The 22,633-nt window shown below is 42.4% G+C and overlaps 1 protein-coding gene and 1 long non-coding RNA gene across 17 annotated transcripts in view; one reads left to right on the top strand and one right to left on the bottom strand.

Moving 5' to 3' along the window:
• IKZF1 (IKAROS family zinc finger 1) overlaps nucleotides 1–22,633 on the bottom strand; it is a 101,000-nt gene that overhangs the window by 7,651 nt on the left and 70,716 nt on the right. For 4 of the 16 annotated variants that reach the window (XM_017868571.1, XM_017868574.1, XM_017868575.1 and 1 more), the window contains 4 exons: nucleotides 21,440–21,700; nucleotides 15,659–15,826; nucleotides 10,914–11,039; nucleotides 6,494–6,628 (listed from right to left, as the gene is read on the bottom strand). In XM_017868571.1, coding sequence (XP_017724060.1) covers nucleotides 6,494–6,628; nucleotides 10,914–11,039; nucleotides 15,659–15,826; nucleotides 21,440–21,700 — 690 coding nt within the window. The remainder of the gene's footprint in view (nucleotides 1–6,493; nucleotides 6,629–10,913; nucleotides 11,040–15,658; nucleotides 15,827–21,439; nucleotides 21,701–22,633) is intronic. The other 12 variants (XM_017868576.1, XM_017868578.1, XM_017868579.1 and 9 more) reach the window with 7 other exon arrangements.
• Nucleotides 3,301–15,641, top strand: LOC108527364 (uncharacterized). Its single transcript, XR_001884784.1, has 3 exons — nucleotides 3,301–4,489; nucleotides 9,767–9,861; nucleotides 12,420–15,641. It is a non-coding gene; the product is annotated as an uncharacterized LOC108527364 (long non-coding RNA).

The raw sequence follows: 22,633 nt of genomic DNA, 5'->3' as shown, positions 1-22,633 counted from the left end.
AACTTCCCCAATGTGCAGGTTATGGCTGATGATGGCTGGTGAGGGTGGTGGCAAGGGAAGGTCCCAACACCTCCCAACACCTCCCACGCTGCACTGACACTGAGGTCATCAGCTGGTTCTTACTAACAGAAGGATAAACTACTCTGTAATTCATACATTTACTAATAGTCCTTTTATAAAATCTGTGACCATTAAGAATTGTCCAGGAATATATGTCCAATTATACCATAAAGTACCTTTGAGTTTCATGTCTTATTTTGTAATGTATATGTATTATATAATAGCCTAGTTTCTGTTTATTTTCATCTACTGGTGGTCAGCAGTGACATATACTCTGACTACAGAAAGAAAACTTGTGCATGGCTAGTTACGCCCTTCCAGAAACAGAACAGGATGAAACCCCTATGAAGCTGATGGTAGGGACCAAAGAAGTGGTGTTTCTCTCCTTAAAGGTCAGAAAAAGTAATTGTATAACATTACTGAAACCACACAAATTTTTTGTTTCTCTTTTTGTGTTGAGCAGCTAAATGTCTTGTTACACTAACTCCAGAACAGAATGAATCCATTCTAGTTTGTATCCAAGTCTATCCCTCTACCGAATCACAGCAAGAAACGCAAGAAAGGGAGGGGAATGGACTTTGTAGCCAATTTTGCTAAATATAGAAGTCTTTACAGCCCCACCAAAAGGGTGCTTTCCCACCTAATCATCCTGTCTCTCCCCAAGTCATGGTTGTGTGGTTTCCCAAGCAACCCTGCAATCTGTTGTTTTCAAACTTGGTATCACAACAAATGGGTGTAGGAAAAAAATCAACATATATGTCAGATTACTGTGGCACATGAAAATTACCATAGAATTTCTCTTCCTTAATACCCAATGAAACAAGAAAAATAAAAACGTCTAAATTTCACCAGCAGCAATCAGCTAAAGGAACAGGTCATGTATAGTCATAGAATATTATATATAAACAAAATTATATATAATATGTATTTCGTTATGGTGTGTGTGAGTACACACAGACACACACTCAAAGACTAGAAATTCTGGAATGAGATGTAGGGCAAAGCTTCGCTGCTAATCTCATTTCCAAATCTTTAGGTGTGAGTCAAGAATAACCTCAGCATTTTCCCTCATATCTTCATATCTATAAAGACATGATTCAAATAGGTATATTTTCCCTGTTCTGATCAGAAAAGCAGTTGAAACCTTGGCTGACAAGAATCAGATGACCATGGAGAAGTGAGCCCCTGCGGGCTCACTGGGACAGAAGCAAAGTCCTCTGTGGTCTACACTGAAGAGGAAGATGGCTCGAAGCCCCAGAGAATCTCCTGTGGGGATGAAAGCATTCCCCAAGTAGGTACAGTGCTGATGGCTTAGGGTATGTAACTAAATTTCAGATGAGGGAGAGAGAGCAAAGGAAAAGTATTTTAACAAAGGCTGCACTTTGCCTCACCAGACTCCTCCAACCCCATCTTTGTCATTCTTTTAGGATTTAGAAAACTCAATAGCTCTCACAGGAAAAAAAGTGTAGTGGGAAGAAGGCTGAAATGTCAATCAAGCTATATCAGACCAAGTAGAATAAGCAAGATGAAAAGAAATGTCAGGGTTACTAAGAAAATATTTTCTAGAAATACAGGGGAAGAAAGGAAGCAAAACACAGACCATCGAGCCCCTCCTAGGGGAAAAAATCCTTAATTCCAAGAAGAGAGGAAATGCCTCATAATTGCTTCATAACATGGAATCAATTTTAAAAATATTCAAAATAAAATACAAAAGCAACAGAATAAGACGAAGAAAGAGATTTCGGATCTCAGGAGACAAGGAGCAAAATAATATTATTACAGAATTAATAAATGGATTAAAAATACATCCTCAAACACAATACAATGATAGAAGTAGAACATCTATAGAAACTTTTTTTAAAAAGTTACTTGAATGTAACATCCAATCAATTAAGAGATTAATCAACATAGACAGAAATAAGAATAAAAGGGCAGGGTCTGATCCTTGAATCTATTTAAATAGAGTTAGTAATAGAACCGGAACTACTAAAAATTAAATTACTGACAGAGGAAAACCACAAGAGAACAGTGAGTAAATGTAAAAATAGACAGAGAAATAAACAAAAAACTTAAAGAACTGTTAACAGATATGGAAGACAAATTATCTAACATATGGACAACTAGTATCCCTCAACGGAGATCACAATAGATGGAACAAAACATATTTATATAAAAGAGAATTTCCCAGAAATAAAGAGAGAAAAAAAAGGGGACTTTCTAGATAAAATGGCAGGTATTTTTATTCAGAATGAATAGACCAAGATACATCCTAATCAGGGTATTTAACTTCAAGGTTAAAGAAAGAACCCTCAGGCATTCAGGAATAAAATGCAAATCACCTTAAGAAGAAACAGTTACACTAGACTTGATGTTTCCACAGCAACATTCAACAAGCAGGGCCATCAGCAAAATCTAAAAGTTCTCAAGCGAGAAAAGAAAGAGTGGCCCAAGATCATAGACTCTGTCAAAATGCTCGTCAAATATGAAGGCAACAGGCCAACATCCTCAAACACAATACAGTGATAGAAATAGAACATCTATAGAAACCTTTTTTAAAAAAGTTGCTTGAATGTAAAGTCCAATCAATTAAGAGATTAATCAAAATAAACAGAAATTAGAACAAAAGAGCAGGGTCTGATCTTTGAATCTATTTAAATAGCATTAGTAATAAATAAACTACTATGAATTATGATTACAGAATAGAGTGTGAATATTACAAAGCTGGACAATGTAAAAATAATAAGATAATGTGAACACTGGAACACTGAATGTGAACTGGAATACTGTCCTTATTTTTCAAAGCAGTGAGCCAGTAAATACTGCTTAACTTGAAACAACTGGATTAAAGAAAATTCAAATTTCTTAATGTTTTCATAATACATCTTTTAATCTTAGAGGATCCTTTAAAATAATATTCCTTTATGTGAGAGGATATTTAAGATAAGCCAATTCTCCAGTTTTGTTCGGGTCTCTTTTCGCCTCTTGAATTTAAGGCATGTATGATATGTTGGAATCTTTATGAAAGTATTTATTTCATACTTACCTATCCATCAATCCACCTAGTTCATCAGCCTATCCACTCACATACATATGCATCAGAAGATATTTAGAATGCTACTTATCTACTTTTAATATTGGTAATTTCTGGATGTTGGGCTTTGTGGTGATTTGAAAACATTAATCTTTGCATTAAAATTCTTTATATTAACTTTGTGTTATTTTAACAATATAACAGGGTTTCTTTTTCTTACAAAAGAAGAAAATATACCTAGATAATTATAATGGGTAGCACAAATATTGGTAATTGTTGTTTTCCTCTTTGTGCTTTTCTCTATTTCAAAAATGTTCCCAAGTCAAGCACCAGACAGACTAAAAACAATAATTATCATTGCTATTTAATATAAGCACTTTTCTAATTAGATTAATCAGTCCTGTTGACCTGTATTTGATGATCTCAGAGGGGGAGATCTTTAATGGCCCCAGTGGTGAGGAATGTTGCTGGCAAAACAAATACTCATTCACACTCATGTCAAAGTTTAAGGAAAAAATTTTAATCATAGGTTATAGATCAATAAAGCAAAACTATATGCCACTCTGAGCAATAGTCATCATGAAAATCATATCATCTTACATTCTTAAGATGCTTTCTAGTGTTGGGAGCACCATCACATCCATCACCCCTTCTGAGTCTCAGGATAGCTCTGGGAAGAGGCAGGGCAACAGATCCACACCCATCCCACAGATGGCAACACTAAGCCCAGCACCATACTCAAGGCCACCAATCACTCCTAGCTGGAGCTGACTTTGAAGCATGGGGCTCTTTCAACTGAACCACTATTGGGCCAGCTTGTGTGAGAACAGCTGTATTCCTACTCTCTTTCCACGTTCACATGAAGGCTAAACTCAGCCTCCAAGAAGCGGAGAGGGGCCTTAGAGACTCACTCACCTTTTAATTTTAGGGCTGCAGAAGCCGTGACACATTGGGAGTGACTGATGGAAATCTGATCAAGTTGAAGTGGGGGTAAGGTAGGCATTTTAGGGCAGGAAGAGGCATCATTTTTACAAATGAACTGCCAATCACCAACAGATTATGCAGCTGCTTGTGAGTCTTTTGCTCCAAACTCCTCTTCAGCTACCCTCGTCCACTGTTCCTACTATGTCCCCTGGGTACTCCTTTTTCATCTTCGCCTTGCCTCATCAGAGCACTGTGTTGTTTATTTCTTCTACTAACACAGAAGCATCTCAAGCCAACGCCCACATTGTGGTCTCACAAGGGTGGGGGTTGGGGAGTGGCTCCAGTAGAGTTTCACAGATGAATTTCTCGTTTGGTTTCAAGTCTCCAAAAGCTAAAAGGGGCTGCAAATGTTCATTCACCAAAGCATTCTCCAGGCTCCTCACCTGACAGAGGATGCTGTCCCTGCTTCTTAAGGTCAGTAACCCTTTACTCCCCTTGCACACACTCGCTGCCTTATCTCTGCCCAAATCCCAGTCACCACCCATCTCTCTGTCACTGTGTCCACCCCGGGGGCCTCCAAGCAGATGCTGGGCCCTGTGCCCAGTGCTGCTAGAATCCCACAGCTTATGCTCAGCACAGGACCCCACTCCTACTCCGTTCAGGATGGCAAGGCCTCCCTCGTTCTCATGGTCTAAAGGCTCAAGTGTATGTGGACAACTCCCCACTGGCTAAGCCAGTGACTTTCGTACTTTATGTACACTGAATCCTTCTCTCCCTTGCTCCTCTCAACGCCCACCCTATGACAAACCTCTGATTAATGAAAAGGTCAAAATGGAGCCCTGTTTGAAGCTGCAAGAGGGAGGCTGGTGCCCAGGACTTGGTCTTGCCTCTGTCCTTCCCCCTTCCTGTCATCCTGCAGGTCAACAGGTGCCCTCTGGGACCCTTGGCCTCACTAGCCCCGTTCTGGCCCCACCTCTCTCCCACCACAATTTCCCCATGTGTCACAAACACCAGAAGTCCTTGAAAATCAACACGTCAAAAACAGAACCCCGTCTTTTCCCAGAACCTGGTGTTATCCTTTTCATCAAGGGCACACTACTCTACTGGAGTCAGTGTGACTCATGGTTTTCCTCACCCAATCCCTGCCTTCAGCCCTATGTTCCTCTGACAGCAACGCTTCTCCTTCACAAACCCCTCTTTCCATGCCTGCTGCCACTGCCTCTGCACTCTCCCTTTTCCAGTCATTTTTTGGTACTTGATGTCTTTACTATCCTAGCCATTGCTCTCACAAAAAATAAGGCAATGCTTCTTTCCTGCTGACTGAATGAAGGGTTCTTCTCTCACCTGGTATCTGAAGCCATTCATCCTGTGGCAGAGCTGCCTAGGACACCTTTGCTTTTCCTGCTTCCCCAAAGGCACCTGAGTTATGCTGGGAAGATGCCCTGCTCCTCTGTCACGTCCTTAGGCCCCCACTCCAGCCCTCGTGGTCAGCATGGTTTCTCATTGATCTTAAACATCTGCCTAGATTCCCCCATTCCTCCAACACCTAGAATGTGCTGAAACCCTATTCCTCTTCCAAGGTGCCTCTCAGCCTCATGAAGCTTTTACTGGTCCTCTTTCCTGGACAGAGTTAACCTTCACCCCGAGGGTTTCTAAATGTTTTCACAATCTCGGAGTCATGGGATGTTCACAATCACCCTGTGAGGATACTAAAGCATGGAACCAAGGCTCTAGGGGCAGAGCCATTTTACTAAGGTGACAGAGTTGGCGAGTGGCAGTGGCTGTGTATTGATTCTGAGCTGGTTCCTAAGCCTACTGCCTTTCCACTTGGACCCTGGCTTGCCGTCCCTGCAGCGTCTGGCTGGATGGTGGTGTTGATGCGTCTATCACCTACTCTGGGCATTACTCCTAGAGAGAAGGATGGTCTTCTTCTTCTTCTTCTTTTTTTTTTTTTTATCCCGCAAAGCATTAGGCAAAACAGCAATCCTAGCTAAGCCCTGTCTTCACTGGACACTTCTCAGGGGCCAGTCACTGTATGATTCTTCCCATTAACCCTTCAGAGTCCCCCATAAGGGGATAGTTAAGAGCTTCATGTGAAAAATGAGGATCTGAAGCTCTGAGAAGCCGGCCAGACCTGGAGTGTCCTGCGGTGTGGTGTCCCTCAGCCAAGCCAGGCCCAAACTCTCCACCCTGTGCACGCTGGTGCAGCCGCCCCTAGGAACGATGTCCACAGGCAGATCACAGTGCATCCCCAGATGCTGCAAAATCATATCTAGGAAAAACTGATGGGAGGTTTGTCATTTCTAAGACACTTATTGGAAAAAATTCTAAGATATTTAAGGAATGTTAAGCTTACCAATTTTGCTTTTGAAAATTAAGATTTTTTTTCCCTTTCTTCTACCGTCAACTAATTTCTACTTGCAACTAAAACACCCACATATTTTTTTTTTTAAGAGACAGCAAACATTTAACTCTTACCAAGAAATTTCTGAGGCATAGAACTCTTACGTTTGGCGACGTTACTTGCTAGTCTGTCCAGCACGAGAGATCTCTCTGATCCTATCTTGCACAGGTCTTCTGCCATTTCACTGTGATTAGTTTCTTCTTTAATGACTAAAGTCAAAGACAGTTAGAGAGGCCAGTTTAGAAAGGCTTACGTTTAAAGGGTTCAGTCGCGTCCAGTGTTAAATCTGACATTTGTTAAGTGCCTACAAGAGCTAGGCCCTTCCTAGAGATTAATTCTAATCTTCCCAGCAACACTGCCAGACAGGCAGAGGGAGCCACAGCAATGCCAACGACCAGCTACGTGCAAATGCTTCTTCCTCCAACAGCTGCTCACCACACATCATCCTCTTTAAGTCCAAATGCACAGGCACTACCACCATCGCCAGAGGCTGGACTGGGATTAAGTACTGATGTCCCTTTGACAAGTCCTTTGAACTTTTCATAATACTCCTAAATCTACTACGTCCGTCAGTCCCTAACAGCAGCCCTCTGAGATGCAAAGAACTGTCTGACCTAATGTCTGACTTCATGGACCAGCACAGTGAACTGAGATACAAAAATGTGGCCCCTAAGAACCTACAGCAGATCTGGGCAATGTGGAGAAAAACCCAGAGCCCCTTATCCCTGAGCACACAGCAAACTCCTGAAAATCAAAGCACCCCAACTACTGTAGAACATTTAGAAGTTATGGAGGCAAATGTTGATGTGTGGGCCATTTCTAGTCACTCTTGATTGTTCTATGTTATCTCTTTCCAAAGTTGAAAATACAACTTTGTATCCTGCATAGCTGGATCTATATTTACATCTAGTTATTGTGGTTGGAGGTATAAAAATATAACTCTTTCATTTCCCGGCAATTTGTCCTAGTCTATAAGGAGTTGATAATGTAAACTGATTATCTTAAATGCCTGATTGATTCTTCCGATACCATTCCTGTCTTGTGCTTCCTCCTGCCTCGTCTATTTCATGCTGATTTATCACGGGGTCTTTGGTAGGTTATCCATCTCTATTATTGATTTATCTGTCTATTCTTCAAAGAGTTCCATCCATTTCAGCTACATTTCATACATCACTTGACATTACTCTTCTTTTAAAAAGTTGCCAATTATCTCATGTATATATGCAGATACTTTATGATACATGGTTACCAGATTCCAGTAAAATTTACAAGCCAGTTTTATGTTGAAATGATACAGTAATTTGGGCAGAGGCACATGGACAGCATCCAGACCTCTCTACCTCTCCAATCTCCCATGTTTTCTTTCCTACCTCAGTATGGTTTGCTGGTTTTCTTCATTAGTAAGTATTTTATGTTTTCATTGATATTATGAATGTTATTTTGAAAACATGTATTTCAAACTGGCTATTGTTGCTGGTATATTTTATATTTTAACATTTGAAATATGTGTTTTTTTAATTAAATGGGCAAACCTATATAGCTCACACCCTGATTTATATGCAAGATAAAGATAAATCCATAAAACCCAATTCCACTGGCCACACACTTCATCTATTAAGCTAATATGCTTCCTGACATGTCCATCTTTCTCTGCAAAGCCGTGCCCACGGCCTGCCCAGGGCTCCCAGAAGTCAGGGGTCTTCCTCTGCACCATGGTGCAGGGCCTCCCAAAAGCCTCCACCCCCAGAGGCAATCACAGCAAGGAACAAGTGAGCCTGATGCTCGCGAGTCACAGGCTGCTCTGTCATTAGATACATGCACCTCCAAGGGCTGGTGATTCTGTTTGTGCACCAAAGGCTCAAGAGAAACTTATTTTTTCCATGAAGACATTAAGAAATTATAACAGGTGGCCAAAAGCCTTTTACTAAAGAAAATTATATTCAGAAAATTCATCTTTTCCTATATTGCCTAATTGAGGCTTTGATTTTACTGAATTCACCCAATCTTAGGGGGTTTTGGGGGTTGGAGAAGAGACTATTTGCCCATCCATCTGAGCACAGACAAGGGGTTCTCAGAGGGGGACAGAGGAGGAGAGATGCATCAGAAGGCACAAGTTCCACCCACCCAGGCACAGCACAGCTGAAAAGACCAAGCTTGCCCTGCCTGTCTTCCTGGTCCCAAGCACAGTTCAGGAAGACTTCTGTCAAAGCCCTCAATACTCCAAGTTCCTTAAACCAGCAGCACCTACAAGTGCTAGGTGTTGGCAAGGGCAAAAACCAAAGGTGACTGTCGAAAGGTATTTATGATCATTTTGCACCTTTTGAGGCCATACCAGACAGAAAGAATTCAACAGAATTAAGTGCAAGCCTGGCTTTGTCTGCTGCCACACTGAGACCAGACCACTGCTCCTTCCTAGAGAAGCTTTCATACCTCCTGAGTGAGGGGACACAGAGGCATCACGATGGTAGTCCAAGTAGCTTAACCAACAAAGGGAATACATTAACATTTTAGGGTGAAATTGATACTCACCACAGGGTAATATTTAATACACATTACTGGCATGTAGCCTTACTGACATAGAGACCAACAGAGAAGAATTAGCTTGATGGTATCAGTATGTCAGTGACCTAAACCTCCATGTTTAGGTAAGTACCTGACACATGTCTAGGCTCCTGCTCACACCTGGATCCACCCCCTAATGTTTCTCTCAGAGCGCTGCTATGAGGGTGGCCAGGCACGAATCATCACTCACATTTAAGCGATGAGCTCTGGGTCACACTCAAACACAGAGAACTCAAACCCAGGTCTCAGTGAAATGAATGCTGCTTCTCCCGCTCCCCTGGAAGCAGCTCTCATGTACTGCAGCTTGTTTCTTTGGTAATGAAAACAGTGGAGGAAACAGAAATGATATACTGTCTGTTTCTTTTGTTCATTTTGTCTTTTCAATTCTATGTGCATATCAGATTCCTATATTCAACAGGGCTTGGCATTATTGATTATAAGTCCTCAGTAAATATTTGTTGAGTAAATAAAATGGCTTATTAAGCATTACTATGTAAACTACATCATTAGGAGCACTTCCTTCCAAGACCCGTTCATTTATTTTTTACAGAAAAATACAATATTTGATGTTGACATTTTATTTCAAAGGAACATAATCATCCTCTCATCCATTAGTCTTCTGCCTTGTGGTCTGGTCATGTGAATTAATAACTGTTACATTATTATTATTTTAACATCCAGTTTCTTCTCTTCCACTCACACTCACCTTCAATGCCTTTCCATTCTAGACCTGAGATTTTGAAAGAAGCCAAATGATAATTTAATGATATCTTCCCATTTCACAGGGAGAAGATTGAGACCTGGAGGAATCACCTGTGAGCCCCAGATCCCTGGCTGACTGGCAAAGGAGACAACAGTCTGGCTGCAGAGCTCTGGCCAGGTGAGATGTTGCCTCTCCATGCCAAGACTAATCGGAATCAATTTTTAGCCATTCCCAACATTCTTTTTTCCTCCTCTCATCTGCCACTAATAATCTGAGGGTACTCTGGTGAATTTTCCCTTTTGAACCATTTATTAAAGTCCGAAAGGTGAATGAACGAGGTTTAATACATTTTCCACCACTCGTTAAATTGCAACCTCACAGTCTAGTGATGGCTTTTCCAGGAACAGTGATAAATGAATACTGTTTTGAAAGAGATTAGCTTTATATGATCTCTTTATAAATTGTTTATCTCTTAAAAAATTAGGGAAGAACCTTTTATAACACTGCCATTCCTCCAGGTGAATCCAGCCTTCCTCGGTAATCTTTCCACATCATTTATTCTATAGGCTCTGGGGTTGGAATCAAGTGCTATCTTGTTATGCAACACAGCAGAGCATCACAGCTCCTGAGAAAGAAGCGGCCTTTCCTCTCACCCTTAGACAACCTCAATACTATCAACTACCAGGGGCTTCCAACAAACTTCAACCTCGCACTTCAGGCAGGAGTGGATACCCTGCCCTCAGTCTGAACTGATGCTTAAAATCACAGCCTGAAAGTTCTTATTTGATAAACTTCGTTAAAAAATTGTTTTAAAACAAGATTTTACATTTTATTTTGTTTACAAAGAAATAATCACTACCTGAGGTGTGTGTTTTTTTTTTTTTTTTTTTTTTTTTTTTTTTTTTTTTTTTTTTGTTGTTGTTTTAAAACCACCAACATCCAAAAAACAACCCCAAAACTTTTAAGGTCACTGCTATCCTAGGAGTTTCTCCCGATCGGAAGTGGGAAGGGTTTTAAAATCAAGCTCTCTCTGGTCAGATGAGGACCTAGAAAGCACAATGTGCTTCTGGTGAAACTGTGATGTTATTGGCCAAAAACTTTCCTCCCTCCTAGCCCCAGCAGGAAGCAGGTCCAAGGCTCTGCTCCTAAGGCTGCATGCAGAGCGCCCTCCTTCCCCACCATGCTGGGGGGAGAGCCCACCAGGCTGGCCTCCGAGCAGCAGCGCTTACCTGGGTACAGTGTGCCCGGAAGGCCCATGCTTTCCAAGTAGTTGTGGCAGCGCTCTTTATGTTCCTCTAAAGAGCTTCGCTGTTTATAGCTTCGGCCACAATATCCACATTTGTGAGGTTTACCAACTGCAGAAAACACAATTGAGTTCAAGACCGCAATTAAATGCCAGCCTTATGTGTAAGGGAAATGCATGCAATACAATTATTACCAAAAAAGTTTTTAAAAAAATTCTACCCTTGAGAGCTAAAAGTGTGATGGACTTGGTGAAAATTCCTGAATTCAAAAATGTTGGTGGCCAAGGGTTTCTTTCATTGTACCAAGAACTCATGCGATTCTTGTTTTGCCTTAGTTTGTCTACTGACTACCAAATTCTCTCCTGCTTCAATCACGGAAGCCTAACCTTTAACTGGAGAAAATGAGCCGCTGCCATGTTATAATGTGGATGCCAGCAACTGGACAGAGATGTGAGGAAGGCCCGTGTGTTGGCCACATTGTCTGCAGATTTGCTTCCAGAGTAGGCCTTGGTCTATGCTGTGGGCTGGATCTGCCTTGACGCTGGTGCTACATCTAACATAGCCAGAGTGAATTCAGTTCCAGGTGCTAAAATGGGTAACTTGAGGTCTCTAAGAAACCATGCTGGACAAATATGCTTGAATGAAATAAGTGTGTTATTTCACAAATGTATTTTCTTACATAATATAAATATATCTTATGTTTGTATTATGTAAGACAAAGTATTTTGTATTTTCCATGCATATGTATATGTAATACAAAATATTTTGTATTTTCTATGTATATATATTTCTATTCTATGTATATGTATATTTATATGTGTATGTATTTTCATATATTTCTATGTATATGTATTTTTACATATATATACATAGAAAATACAAAATACATTGTTCATAAACAGAGCTTATGGAAAAGCTCTGCTTTCTTGCCAAAGAGCTTTAGGATGGTGTGGCTTCTAGATCAGCCTTGTCCAACAGAACTTACTATCATGATAGAAATGCTCTCTATTGGTGCTGTCCAATATGGTAGCCACCAGCAACATGTAGCTGTTGGACATAAAAAGTGTGGCTAGTGCCACTGAGGACTGAAGTTTTAATTTTGTTTAATTTTAACTTATTATAATTAAAAATACTGCATGTGGCTAGTGGCTACTGTATTGGGCAGTACAGTTCTATATAATGAGTTTTAGTCCTTTCTGGATTTTACTGAGTGATATTTTAGGAAACAGAAAGACTAGTCAAGAATTCATATCATGCCTAAGTTTAAGGACTTCAGTAGATACCATTTTAAGAGACAAACTGAATAAAGTATCTTTAATCACTTATATAAGGAATATAAATTTCCAACCTAATAGCAGAATCTTCTACTTCTTTCTCATGTTGTTTTATTGAACATATTTCAAAGTATTGTATAAAAATTAAGAGCATCCAAATAGAATGTCTGGTACAATGGTTTAGCCAAAGCTTATGTTGGTTAAATCTCTTTCCTAGGTGAACAGAAGCTACAGGAAGAAGACCAACATGAAAGCCAAAATTTGACTTCTGGACCATTTAATAGAGAATGAAAAGGATCTTTATTTATCTACACAAAGTGATGTACCCCCAATATCAGGAGATAATGTTGAAACACAGAATTTTGCCTAAAATTGCACATTTTATTGAGTATCGCTTTTAGAAATTAATAGGATATAGATAACCACTCGATGTCCTTTCCTGAAAAAGCTATAACTTCAGTAAATTCCATGATCAAATTGCTTCCTGTATATATGACATGGTGTCTGAATATCCATTTTTCTGAAAATATGATTGATTTTAACTTTGGAACATAAGAAGTATGTTCACTGTAAGCAACTGAACTCAAGTGTCTCTTGAAGCATAGCCCAATATTCTGTGGGAAATTCTAAGCTTGCAACTTCCAAAGGAAGCCATGAGGCAGGAAGGGAGATCACTTCTCCACCCCTCCAGCTCCCCCAGTCCCCTCTTGCTATCAGCATGGGACAAATTCCCTAACTCTCTCCCTGCTAACATGCTAGTTCATAAGACCTCAGGCCACCACCAGTTGCTAGAGAAAGCTGTGATGTTGATCCTGGTTTTTAATGGGACAGGGAAGTCACCATTCCACAATGGAGTAGAGTGTGGCCACATTTGAATTTGCCAGACAAAGTCCAAAGTCCTTATTTCACTTCAGTGAAATCATGTTGAAGAAATTATAGCTGTTTTTCTCCCCAAGAGCAGTGTGTGTCTCTACAGCATTTTTGGACAGACAGATCCCTAGCAGCCCTGCATCCATGATGGGTTTTCTCCACTGGCTCATCCATGGATCCAGAATAGAAATACACGGTCCAAAGTCTACCACCATTCTGTAATTACTCAAGTAATTAGTGGTACTTAGAGTAGGATACCATCATGCCTCAAATGAAATACATAGGCCTGGAGCCAGAATAACATAAAGTCCTCTACTAGATGTTCCTAACTCCACAACAAGAAAGGAAAGACAGCAGCTCTGCTTTTAAGGACTGATGTGCATGAGAGATTCCATTGCAATGAGAGTAATCTAGGAGTGATGATGACCTATGGTTGGTGTCAACCTAAGAATGAATGCTTGTGTTTTCCACTGACATGGGAAGCGGTGCTTCCCACTAACCCAAGGCAATATTGCTGCCAACTGTGTCCATGTCTACATGGCTCCTTAGAAACAACAGATGTGAAGCTTCTTCCTAGATCACTTGTTAGCATGGCACACAGACTGCACAGTCCTCTCAGTTGAGGCCTCCACAGGCCTTGCCTGTTGGGCCCAGGTACCACCTTTGTCTCCAGGTGGGACCACCGTACATGCTTATCACCCATGTGAACATTTAAAGATGCTCACGTCATGCTACTGTCTTCCCATCTCAGGCGAACCACCCGTTCTCCCTGTCCCTCTGTAACAAGGCAAGTGTCCCACTCCATGGCTTGCCTGCTGACCTGCCCGCTCTCTGGGGCAAGCAACTCCTCAGCTTGGTATAGCTCCTTTCTTGTAAGTTTTTAGGAAGTCAAATCACCCAAATCATGACAATTTTCTGATGGAGAGCATGTGGGGATCCTTCTCCACATGCACCGCCAAGAAGGAGGTCAGGATGGAGAGGAGGTGATGCACTGGCCTCTGTGACTCCTCTCTTTTTTTGTCTCCAGCCAACTAGGTGAGCTACTACAAGGACCACCTGCCAGGAGAGAGACCGAGTTCCTGGCAACATGGGTGCCACACCCCTTTCTGGGATTACTGCCGACTCACACACTCGTTTAGAACTTCTCTAAAGCAAACCTCAGATACTCGCCTTCCAGCACATACTTCAGAAGCCCCTCCCTTCTATGGGAAGTCTCTCCTGACTTTCCACCCCAGGACCCACTGTCCCCTTCCTTATGCTCCCACTGCCCCCTCAGATGCTCTGTCATGCCTCCTGTAACATACTGGTGCTTTCCTTGTGTGCACCTGAGGTCTTCTGTGCAGAATGGGCACCCAGGGGCACTCAGTAAATGTGTGATAAAGAGATGGATGCAATGAGCGGCCTCTAAAACCCTCAACCATTGAATATACGCATCACATTTGGGAAGAGATGGCCTGGGCCGCTGCAGACCTTCCACAAACAACACACATCCGCCTCCCTGAGGGAGGCTCCTCCTTATCCTGCTACCCCAGGTAGGTGAGGAGCAGCTGGTCTGAGGCATTGCCATCCCCCAGTGCACCTGCTTAGAGAGCCTGCTGCTTGGAGAAGGGCCTTGGCTGGTGGCTGGCTGGGGCAAGAGGCTCCTTGAGGGAAAGGACAAAAGCCATCAACCTTTCACATCCAAAGCCTCATGCAGTATGCTACAGCAAATATCCCCAACTGGACGGTATGAAGGAGACCTGTGCCGTGTCATGTTGTATAGACCACACTGTAGGCAAACATGATCCATGACACGCCGGCCAAGAGCCCTCTCTTCCTCTGCCCTGTAGAATTACGGGACTGCTGGATAATGAAACAACCAGGACTATTTCTCAGGAGGCAGAGGATCTAACCAAACTTTAGTGGATTTGGACTTTACAGGCTGGGAGTGTTTTGAGAATAATGGAGCATTTATGCCTATGATGATCTTGCCAAGACTCCAGACTATGTGGGTTGTACTTTATCTGTCTAATTGAAAGAGAAAGGCTGCTGTCTAAAATCTGGTAACAGCCCCAGACTGGCCTCTGCAACTGTGGTGTTGGCTGGTTTTTGGTGTGACAGCCACTGGGCTCAGTCTGGGTGGGTGTGCCCTAAATCACCCTTCTCTACCAGCTCTGCAAAAACACTATCCTATTACACCTGTGTAAAACACTCCAAAGTGGGACTTAACAACATAAAGAATTGTACTTGAAAACGTTTTGGGTCTTAGCAGTACACTTGGTGAAAACACTTCCCGCAAAATCCTTTATGGAAACCACACCAGCCTGACAAACGGGATGAGGAGGCCTGTTCTGGAACATGCTACCTAAGGTGAGACTTCTGTGTGTGAGTGCGTGTGTGTGCATGGGGGTCCCTGCGCCCAATCTCCCTGGTGCAGTGGGAAAAGTAGACTATGGGGAGGGCGGATGGAGCAATGTCAAAGAAGCGACGGCCCACACCCGATGCAGGACTGCGAGCTGGGGGGTACTCAGGGTTAGCCAGCAAGGATATAATCCGGGATCCATGCAGGACACCCGGACAGCCCCGGACTGCGCCCAGGGGACCTACCGGAGTGCGTCCTCAGGTGGCCAGTGAGGGCGTCCCTCCGGCGGCAGGCGTAGTTGCAGAGGTGGCATTTGAAAGGCTTCTCCCCGGAATGCAGCTTGATGTGCCGGAGCAGGTTGCCCTTCTGGGTGAAGGAGGCCCCACACTGATTGCACTGGAAGGGCCGTTCTCCTGGGACCGAGAGAGGAGAGCTGGTGAGAACTGAACTCAGCGTGGGGACACGAGAATGATGCTACAAGAAAGTTGTTTCCCACGGGGGCTTGGTGACTTCCACCGGCTGCAGGTTTGATAGAACACGAGGCTTTCAGACTAAACCTGCCAGCTCCTTAACGCTTCACTGGCTGGGTCAATTTGATCTGAAAATCTAATTTTTTTTCCCTAAATCAGAATGGCACATCACAATGCAAATTCAAACTCATTTAAATAAAGTGACTGCAACATTTTGTGATGAAGAGCCACTCTTCCTGATCAGCAGTTTTGGAATAAACCAATATCCAATTTTGCGTGTTGTGGCATTTGGTGGGGTTTTTAATGTGGCTTTTTTCAAAGGGTCTTTAAAATATGCCACTGAAGCAGCAAAATAAAAAGGAAACTCATTAAAAATGCATTTCAGGATCACAAGTTCATTTCAGCGTTACATTCTTATATTTAAATGAAAGGCACTTCATTATAACAGTTATAATAACTTCTTTTCATTTACATTTTCCCTGTATTTTCCCTTTCAATTTCTTCTCCATTACCTGTCTGTCCCTAAGCAGGCAAATCAGGAGAGAGACAGACAGAGCGTGAGGATGAGAGAAAGAGAGAGAGAGATGGAGAAAGATTGAATAAAATGAGAAGTTAAGAAACTGTGCAGGAAGTCCCCCATCTTCCAAAGAAAAGTCCCAAACCTCCCTGTGGCAGGGCATACAAGTCAGAGTTGCATTGAGATTTCTAGCTTTTTCTTTCTTTACAAATCCTAAAACATTTAAGCTATTATTTGTCTATATCCATAGAAGACAAATTATATTTTAAGTACAGGTATCCTAAGAGGTGCAATTTAGTTGTTATGAAGGAATTCTTTCCAGGGTGGGACTGTTGCAATTGTGACTAAGAAAACACCTGACCCTCTGCTCTGTGTGGCAGCATCTGTGTCTCCATTCCAGAGCTGACAAAGGGATAAACAGGTATCTGAGTAAAAGAAATATGCTATTGTCCTACTGAGTAGTCACAGGTCTTGGAATCTAAATCAGGGAACATTTCATTTAACGCTCACTTCAAAGAGTGATAATTTGTCATGTTTAAGTAAACATGAAACTCTTTTGTAAAACAAATGTTTTATTTAGAAGAAGAATCTTATGTGACCACAATTCCTGGTGTTGAGAGACCATAACAACATATTTCCTGGAGTCACTTTTTTCTCAGGAAAAAACAATGTATTAAAATGTCTATTTAACCATTTCCCGATTGATTAATATGATTATGGTAAAGAAGACAGCACTTCTCTAAAATGATTACACAGAAGCATATCTGGCACTATTAACATCCACACCAGATTAGATTTAAAAGTCTATATTGACACTTGAATTTCATGATTATCATCACTTTTTTTTTTTTTTAAGCTGGCAGGTTAGAGGCACTACTATAAAAGCTGAAACTAATTTACAGTGATGTTCAATTATAGGCCAATGGAGAGGTCCTGATACTAACCAGGAGGTATTTGGTATTTCTCCAAATCCCTATAGAAATTTGTATTAGCTAGGCAGAGACAAGGAGTTTAAATGTAAGCAGGTTGGAAGGTGATGGTGAAACAAGCTAACTGACTAATTATCTGTTAGGAACACTTCTGAGCCTTCCGTGCACTTGTGCATAACTGTGTGTATTTAACTCCAAAAGGATAAAATGGAAAAGTAGAGTGAGCTGGTGCAGGGAGACCCAGACAGCGTGAGATGGACATGCCTCCAACCACAGCTCTCATTTGGACAGGGTGGCCTCTCAGGAGAAAGCTCATGTTATAAAAATGCTCACAGTAAGGATGTGAGGACATCCTGGTGACACAACAGTGTTTGTGGTATGACCCTAAGTTAGTGAACCCAGCCCTACACTTACACCTGGGAAAGACCCCCTTCTATGCTGGGCAGGTGCTGGAGTCCCATGTCTCTCCCCAGGTCTGGAGGGCTACAGGGAAAACGAGGCAGAGCCAGGGACTCTGTCCATCACAGACAGAAAGGGCAGACTGCTGCAGACACATTGCCCTTCTGCAGAGCAGAGCAGGGCAGGCAGGCAGGCAGGCAGGCAGGCAGGCAGGCAGGCAGGCAGGCAGGGGTTTGCTTGGATCCTGTCGTGCTTGGTGTCCTAATACCTGCCTACAAACAAATTTCACTGGAAACCTTTTTTGCTTCTGAGTGCCTTTGCTGGTATGAACATGTAGCACAAGGCATGGGGGTCTTAAGAGAGCATTCCCAGGAGTGACAATACAGAGCACTCCACTCAAACAGTTTCCTTTGGTGGGGTCCGCAGCTAAGAAGACACGTTCATGGAGCTGAGGCACAAGAACGCAGCCCATGCCATGTGTGTTCTTGCGTGGCCGGGGTCCATCATTTGCCTTGTGCAGGTCAACAGCTATTGCAGCTGAGTAGGCCAAGTTTCTCCAAGGTTGTATTTATTTTTATTTAACTGGGATGAGGACGTTGATGTCATGAATTGGAAATTTAATTTTTAATCCCAATGACTTCACAGATCTCCCATTTTAGGAACCCTCTGTAAGAAGGTTTGAGCCCCCTCTAATAACTTCACTGGGTAAAAACGGAAGTCTTCATGGATGCCTACGTCCTAGAATTTGAGGGCATATCAGAAGAAAGTGAAAAAAAAATATGTTTGAACTGCAAGAACTGACATAGGTCTACTGCAACCATACCTGGGAGGAGCAGTGCCATTAGGGTGCTGTGTTTAGGAAGCTCGGGGACTGAACCTTTTTATCTTACAGGCGGGAACTAGGTAGGCACAGACAATCTTCTTGGTCTTTGTTATTAAAAATCCCATCATTTAGAATAATAATGCGGTGTATTTGCACCCTGCATTTCCTACTTCCTTACTACCTCTCTCCCCTCTGGTTCTCACACTAACCCTGAGACATTGGTGGGGAAGATGTTACTATTACACCCCAGTCAAAAATATAAAACTGAGCTGCGCAACAGGGAAAGTGACATGCTGGTGCCGATGAGCTGATTAGAAAATGGCACCAGTGGTACTTAACCAACATGGGGATATGGGCAGAGGTGAGATCGCCCCTGAATTCCCTCAGTGTATCCCGGAAGGGACTGGGAAGCTGACTCAGCCATGGGCAGGAGGAGGAACAATGGCCACAGTGAAAGTACCAGCCTGCCCCAGATGGAGAGCCCTCCGAACGGTCCTGTTCTGTCACTGCTCAGCTGCACTGCCCTGCCGCCTGAGGCGGCTCTGTGCTCCACATGCTGGGAGCTTGTTAGGAATGTCTGCTCTCCTGGCTCCCTACAGGTCTGAAGCAGAGTTGCATGTTCACAGGATCTCAGGTGATTTACATGCTCTTTCAAGTTTGAGAAGCACTGCGCTAGAAATGTTTTAAGCGTAGAGAATTCAGAAAGCATGGCTTTTGTAACATATTCCACTCAGATCCCAGGAAAATGAAAACCTTTTCTAGCATGTCTAGTTATTCAAACCAAGTCTGGCCAAACCAGGTATTTTGTATCTACCTGGGACTGTCTATATTTAGGCAGTGGAAATGCATGATGAAGACAATTCACAAGTTCATTGCTTCAAGTGTGTGTATTTTTTTTTTTTTTAACAAAGGGCAAGACAGAAAGTATAAAATTGACTTCTGAAAGTTATTTGTTCCGTAAGTGAAAAACTCAGCTTATTGGTGTGCAGGTGGCACCTAGCTGCTATTTGTTGGGAGAAGTGAGAAACAAACAGCAGATGCCACCTGGCATATCTGTACTTGGCAGGTTTATTCATTAAATGTAATTATTCTTTTTATCAAGGCAGGCAGTCATTATATTTTGGCAATTTAGTATGCCAGAATTTGACTCACTTATCAAATATTTATTTAAGAGAATTTTCACTGTACAGTCAGGCTTTACATGAACTAACAGGCAAGTAATTCATTAGTGAGGTCTATTCGTCATCGGGGATGTATTACTACGGGTCCTGGAGTATCCTGTTAAGTGTCTATCACAGTGTAGCCTACCTTCATGTTAATTTCCACCTCATTACAAAGGTGAGGCTGGGACTACTCTCGTGGACGCTTGCTTCACTTAGGGCTGAGTGTGGTCGGTCTATTTCACTGGGTAATTTGAGGATAAAGGGGCTATTAGAAAAAGCAAAGTTTGCTTAATTTTAGAATTTGAATTTTTATTGAAGATGGGTATCTATTGACATCAACTTATTTTACAGTTTTCAGATACACTACAAATGGAATGGATCCATTTGGAAACTGCCCTGATTCAAATATAAAAATTACAACCCCACAAATATCTGCATTTCTTGATAATATAGCTTTTTTGGCTCACGAAATTTTCTTAATTTCTGCTTAATTTCTGATAAACATATTTTTGTTTGCCCCCACGGAAGCAGCATACGAGGGTCTGATGTCAAGTCATCGTCATCACTTTCCTGAGGTATCTTATAGAATCCGCTAGGCCTTTGAAATAGGATTTTCAACTAATTCTTCCCCTTGGGTTTTGCAGTGGGAGACGCTAGCTTTATGCTGACCTAACGATGCCAGCTCAGAGGCAGTTCCAGCTTTCAGTGGCTGCTAGAGGTGGTGGATCTATTGTGTTTTACCCAACTTTAGAACAGCTTCCCACGCAAAGAAAAGTTTCTCTTCAATTCATAAGAAACCTTCTGCCGACAGTTAAATAAGTGTGTGCCATTCATATTTTACTTCTAAGACCCTTCAGCACCATGAGTGGTGGTGACTGGACAGTTCTGTTGGACAACTCTGTGACACTTCCATCAACGTGACCGACTATTAGAAACACTGGCAGAGCGAGGCCAGCTGGGGCTCACTGTGTTCCCACGTCCCTGGTAAGGGGGCATCCTGTGAGCCTGAGCACAACTTGCTGACACTAGGGTGCCCGTGCTCCTTCCTTTCTGGACACAGAATATGACATTCTCTTATATTTCCAGTAAACCTTTCAGTAAGACAGAGGATTTGGGATGAAGTTCTTTAGGAATTTGAGCTGATAACCAGTGGTAACAGAAGCATCTGATTCAGTCTCCCCTGGTAGAGGGCAAGTCATTTGAAAGCTCATCTGAGGTCTTTCTGAAAACTCAATTTTGCTGCTATTCCACCATTCGCTATTGTTTCTAAATATCAAACCCTGTTAGTTTGAATACCATTAAAACACACATTTTACTCATGGTTTCTCAGTGGAAAGTTTGAGGAGTAAGTTTTGGTGTATCAGGATTTTCTGTTTTGTGGAGGGTGATGACTTAGCACACGTACCCTGAGGGCTCAGCTGAGACCACTTAGTCTGTGTTACTATAACAGCAGGCCCTCGCCAGGCCTCTCATGTGATGCTGTTCACTTTTCCCTTGTTTTATGTATAGGGTGGAATCGGTACATGTTGATAAGTCCTTTTCAAGGCTGTACCAGAATAAGGACTCTAGGACTCGGTACCACTTGGAACCAATCGCTTGCAACAACTGAGCTACCAGTCAATTTGAAACATGCTCAGAACACTCAAGGAAGACAGGATGCTTTCCTCCTTCAAACCCCATGCACCTTCTCCAGGCCACTAAAGGAAAAACTGAGCCAGGCCTTACCAGTGTGGCTTCTTTTGTGAACCATGAGCACATTGGGCCCGATGCAAATGATCCCACAGATATCACACTTTAGTTTTCCGTTAGGAAGTCGAATGCCTCCAACTCCTGACAAAGCCGAGCTGCCTTGGTCCCTGTGGGAGCCATTCATTTTCTCTCCTGAGGCATCAAGCATTCGTAAATCCTCCGCACATTCTTCCCCATTCATTTCACAGGCACGCCCATTCTCTTCATCACTCTGAGTCTCTACTTTAACATTACTGGCTGAAAGAAACAATATAGGAGGCCACTCAGTGTCATTGCAAAAAAAAGATGCAACAAAACAACACAACAGCAAAAAGACAATCAAATAGGCGTGGAGAGCTACTAAACAGAAGTTCTTAGCAAATACCAAGGGGACAGCAGCCTGAGCTCGCCATGCATTCAGCCTTGAGAGGGCTTTGGTGGCAGGCCTTCGGATGCACCTGGGGTCACAGGGAGATCTGCCAGCCCTCTCCATAGGCCCCATTGGCGAGTGTCTGAAAATGCACTAGAAAGGTATTTACATAGTTCCCACTTTAGAGTTGGGCCCCCATTTAAAGCAGGTTCATGTCAGGAGTGGTCTGAAGCCGACTCCTACACCCTACCCATCAGATGGGCATCTTGCCCTAGAGGGTGGGTACTGGGTCACACAATCCAGCTCTCTAGGATGTGAGAACTTGTTTGGCAAAATACCTAATAAGTGGTTAACAAGCCTGAAAACGTCTCTTACTTGTCATGCTACCTTTCCTTGTGGCATGTAAACATTAATAAACTTTGGGACAAAACTCAGTAAACATAAAAATGCTCAGAGTTCTGACCACAGTTCCCTTTCAGATTTCTGGAAGATCTTTCTGTTTCTTTGGTACATGACCATTTGAATTCCTGTTTATCTTAAATAACATAAACAAACCCTGTGTTCTAAAGAAGAGGTAATAATTTCTTACACTTCTTCCACTGACTGAAGGGTTAATTGGGATAGTTTATGAATGTAGATATCTGGAAAAGCTTTTTTTTTTCCAAAGAGAAAGCAGCTTGTGTGTGTGTCGGGGGGAGGGTGGGAGGTGAACTTTTAGTGTCTTGAATACAATGACCACTATTGACTCTGCATTACTGTTGCCTTTAAGTCACACATCATAGGGTAATTATGTCATTTGAATATTTTTCTTCCTAAAGAAA

Source organism: Rhinopithecus bieti, unplaced genomic scaffold (assembly GCF_001698545.2).
Source record: "Rhinopithecus bieti isolate Rb0 unplaced genomic scaffold, ASM169854v2 scaffold_3527, whole genome shotgun sequence".
NCBI classification, from domain to species: domain Eukaryota; kingdom Metazoa; phylum Chordata; class Mammalia; order Primates; family Cercopithecidae; genus Rhinopithecus; species Rhinopithecus bieti.
Note: the sequence above shows the minus strand (reverse complement) of the source record. Positions and strands in the feature narration are given on the sequence as shown.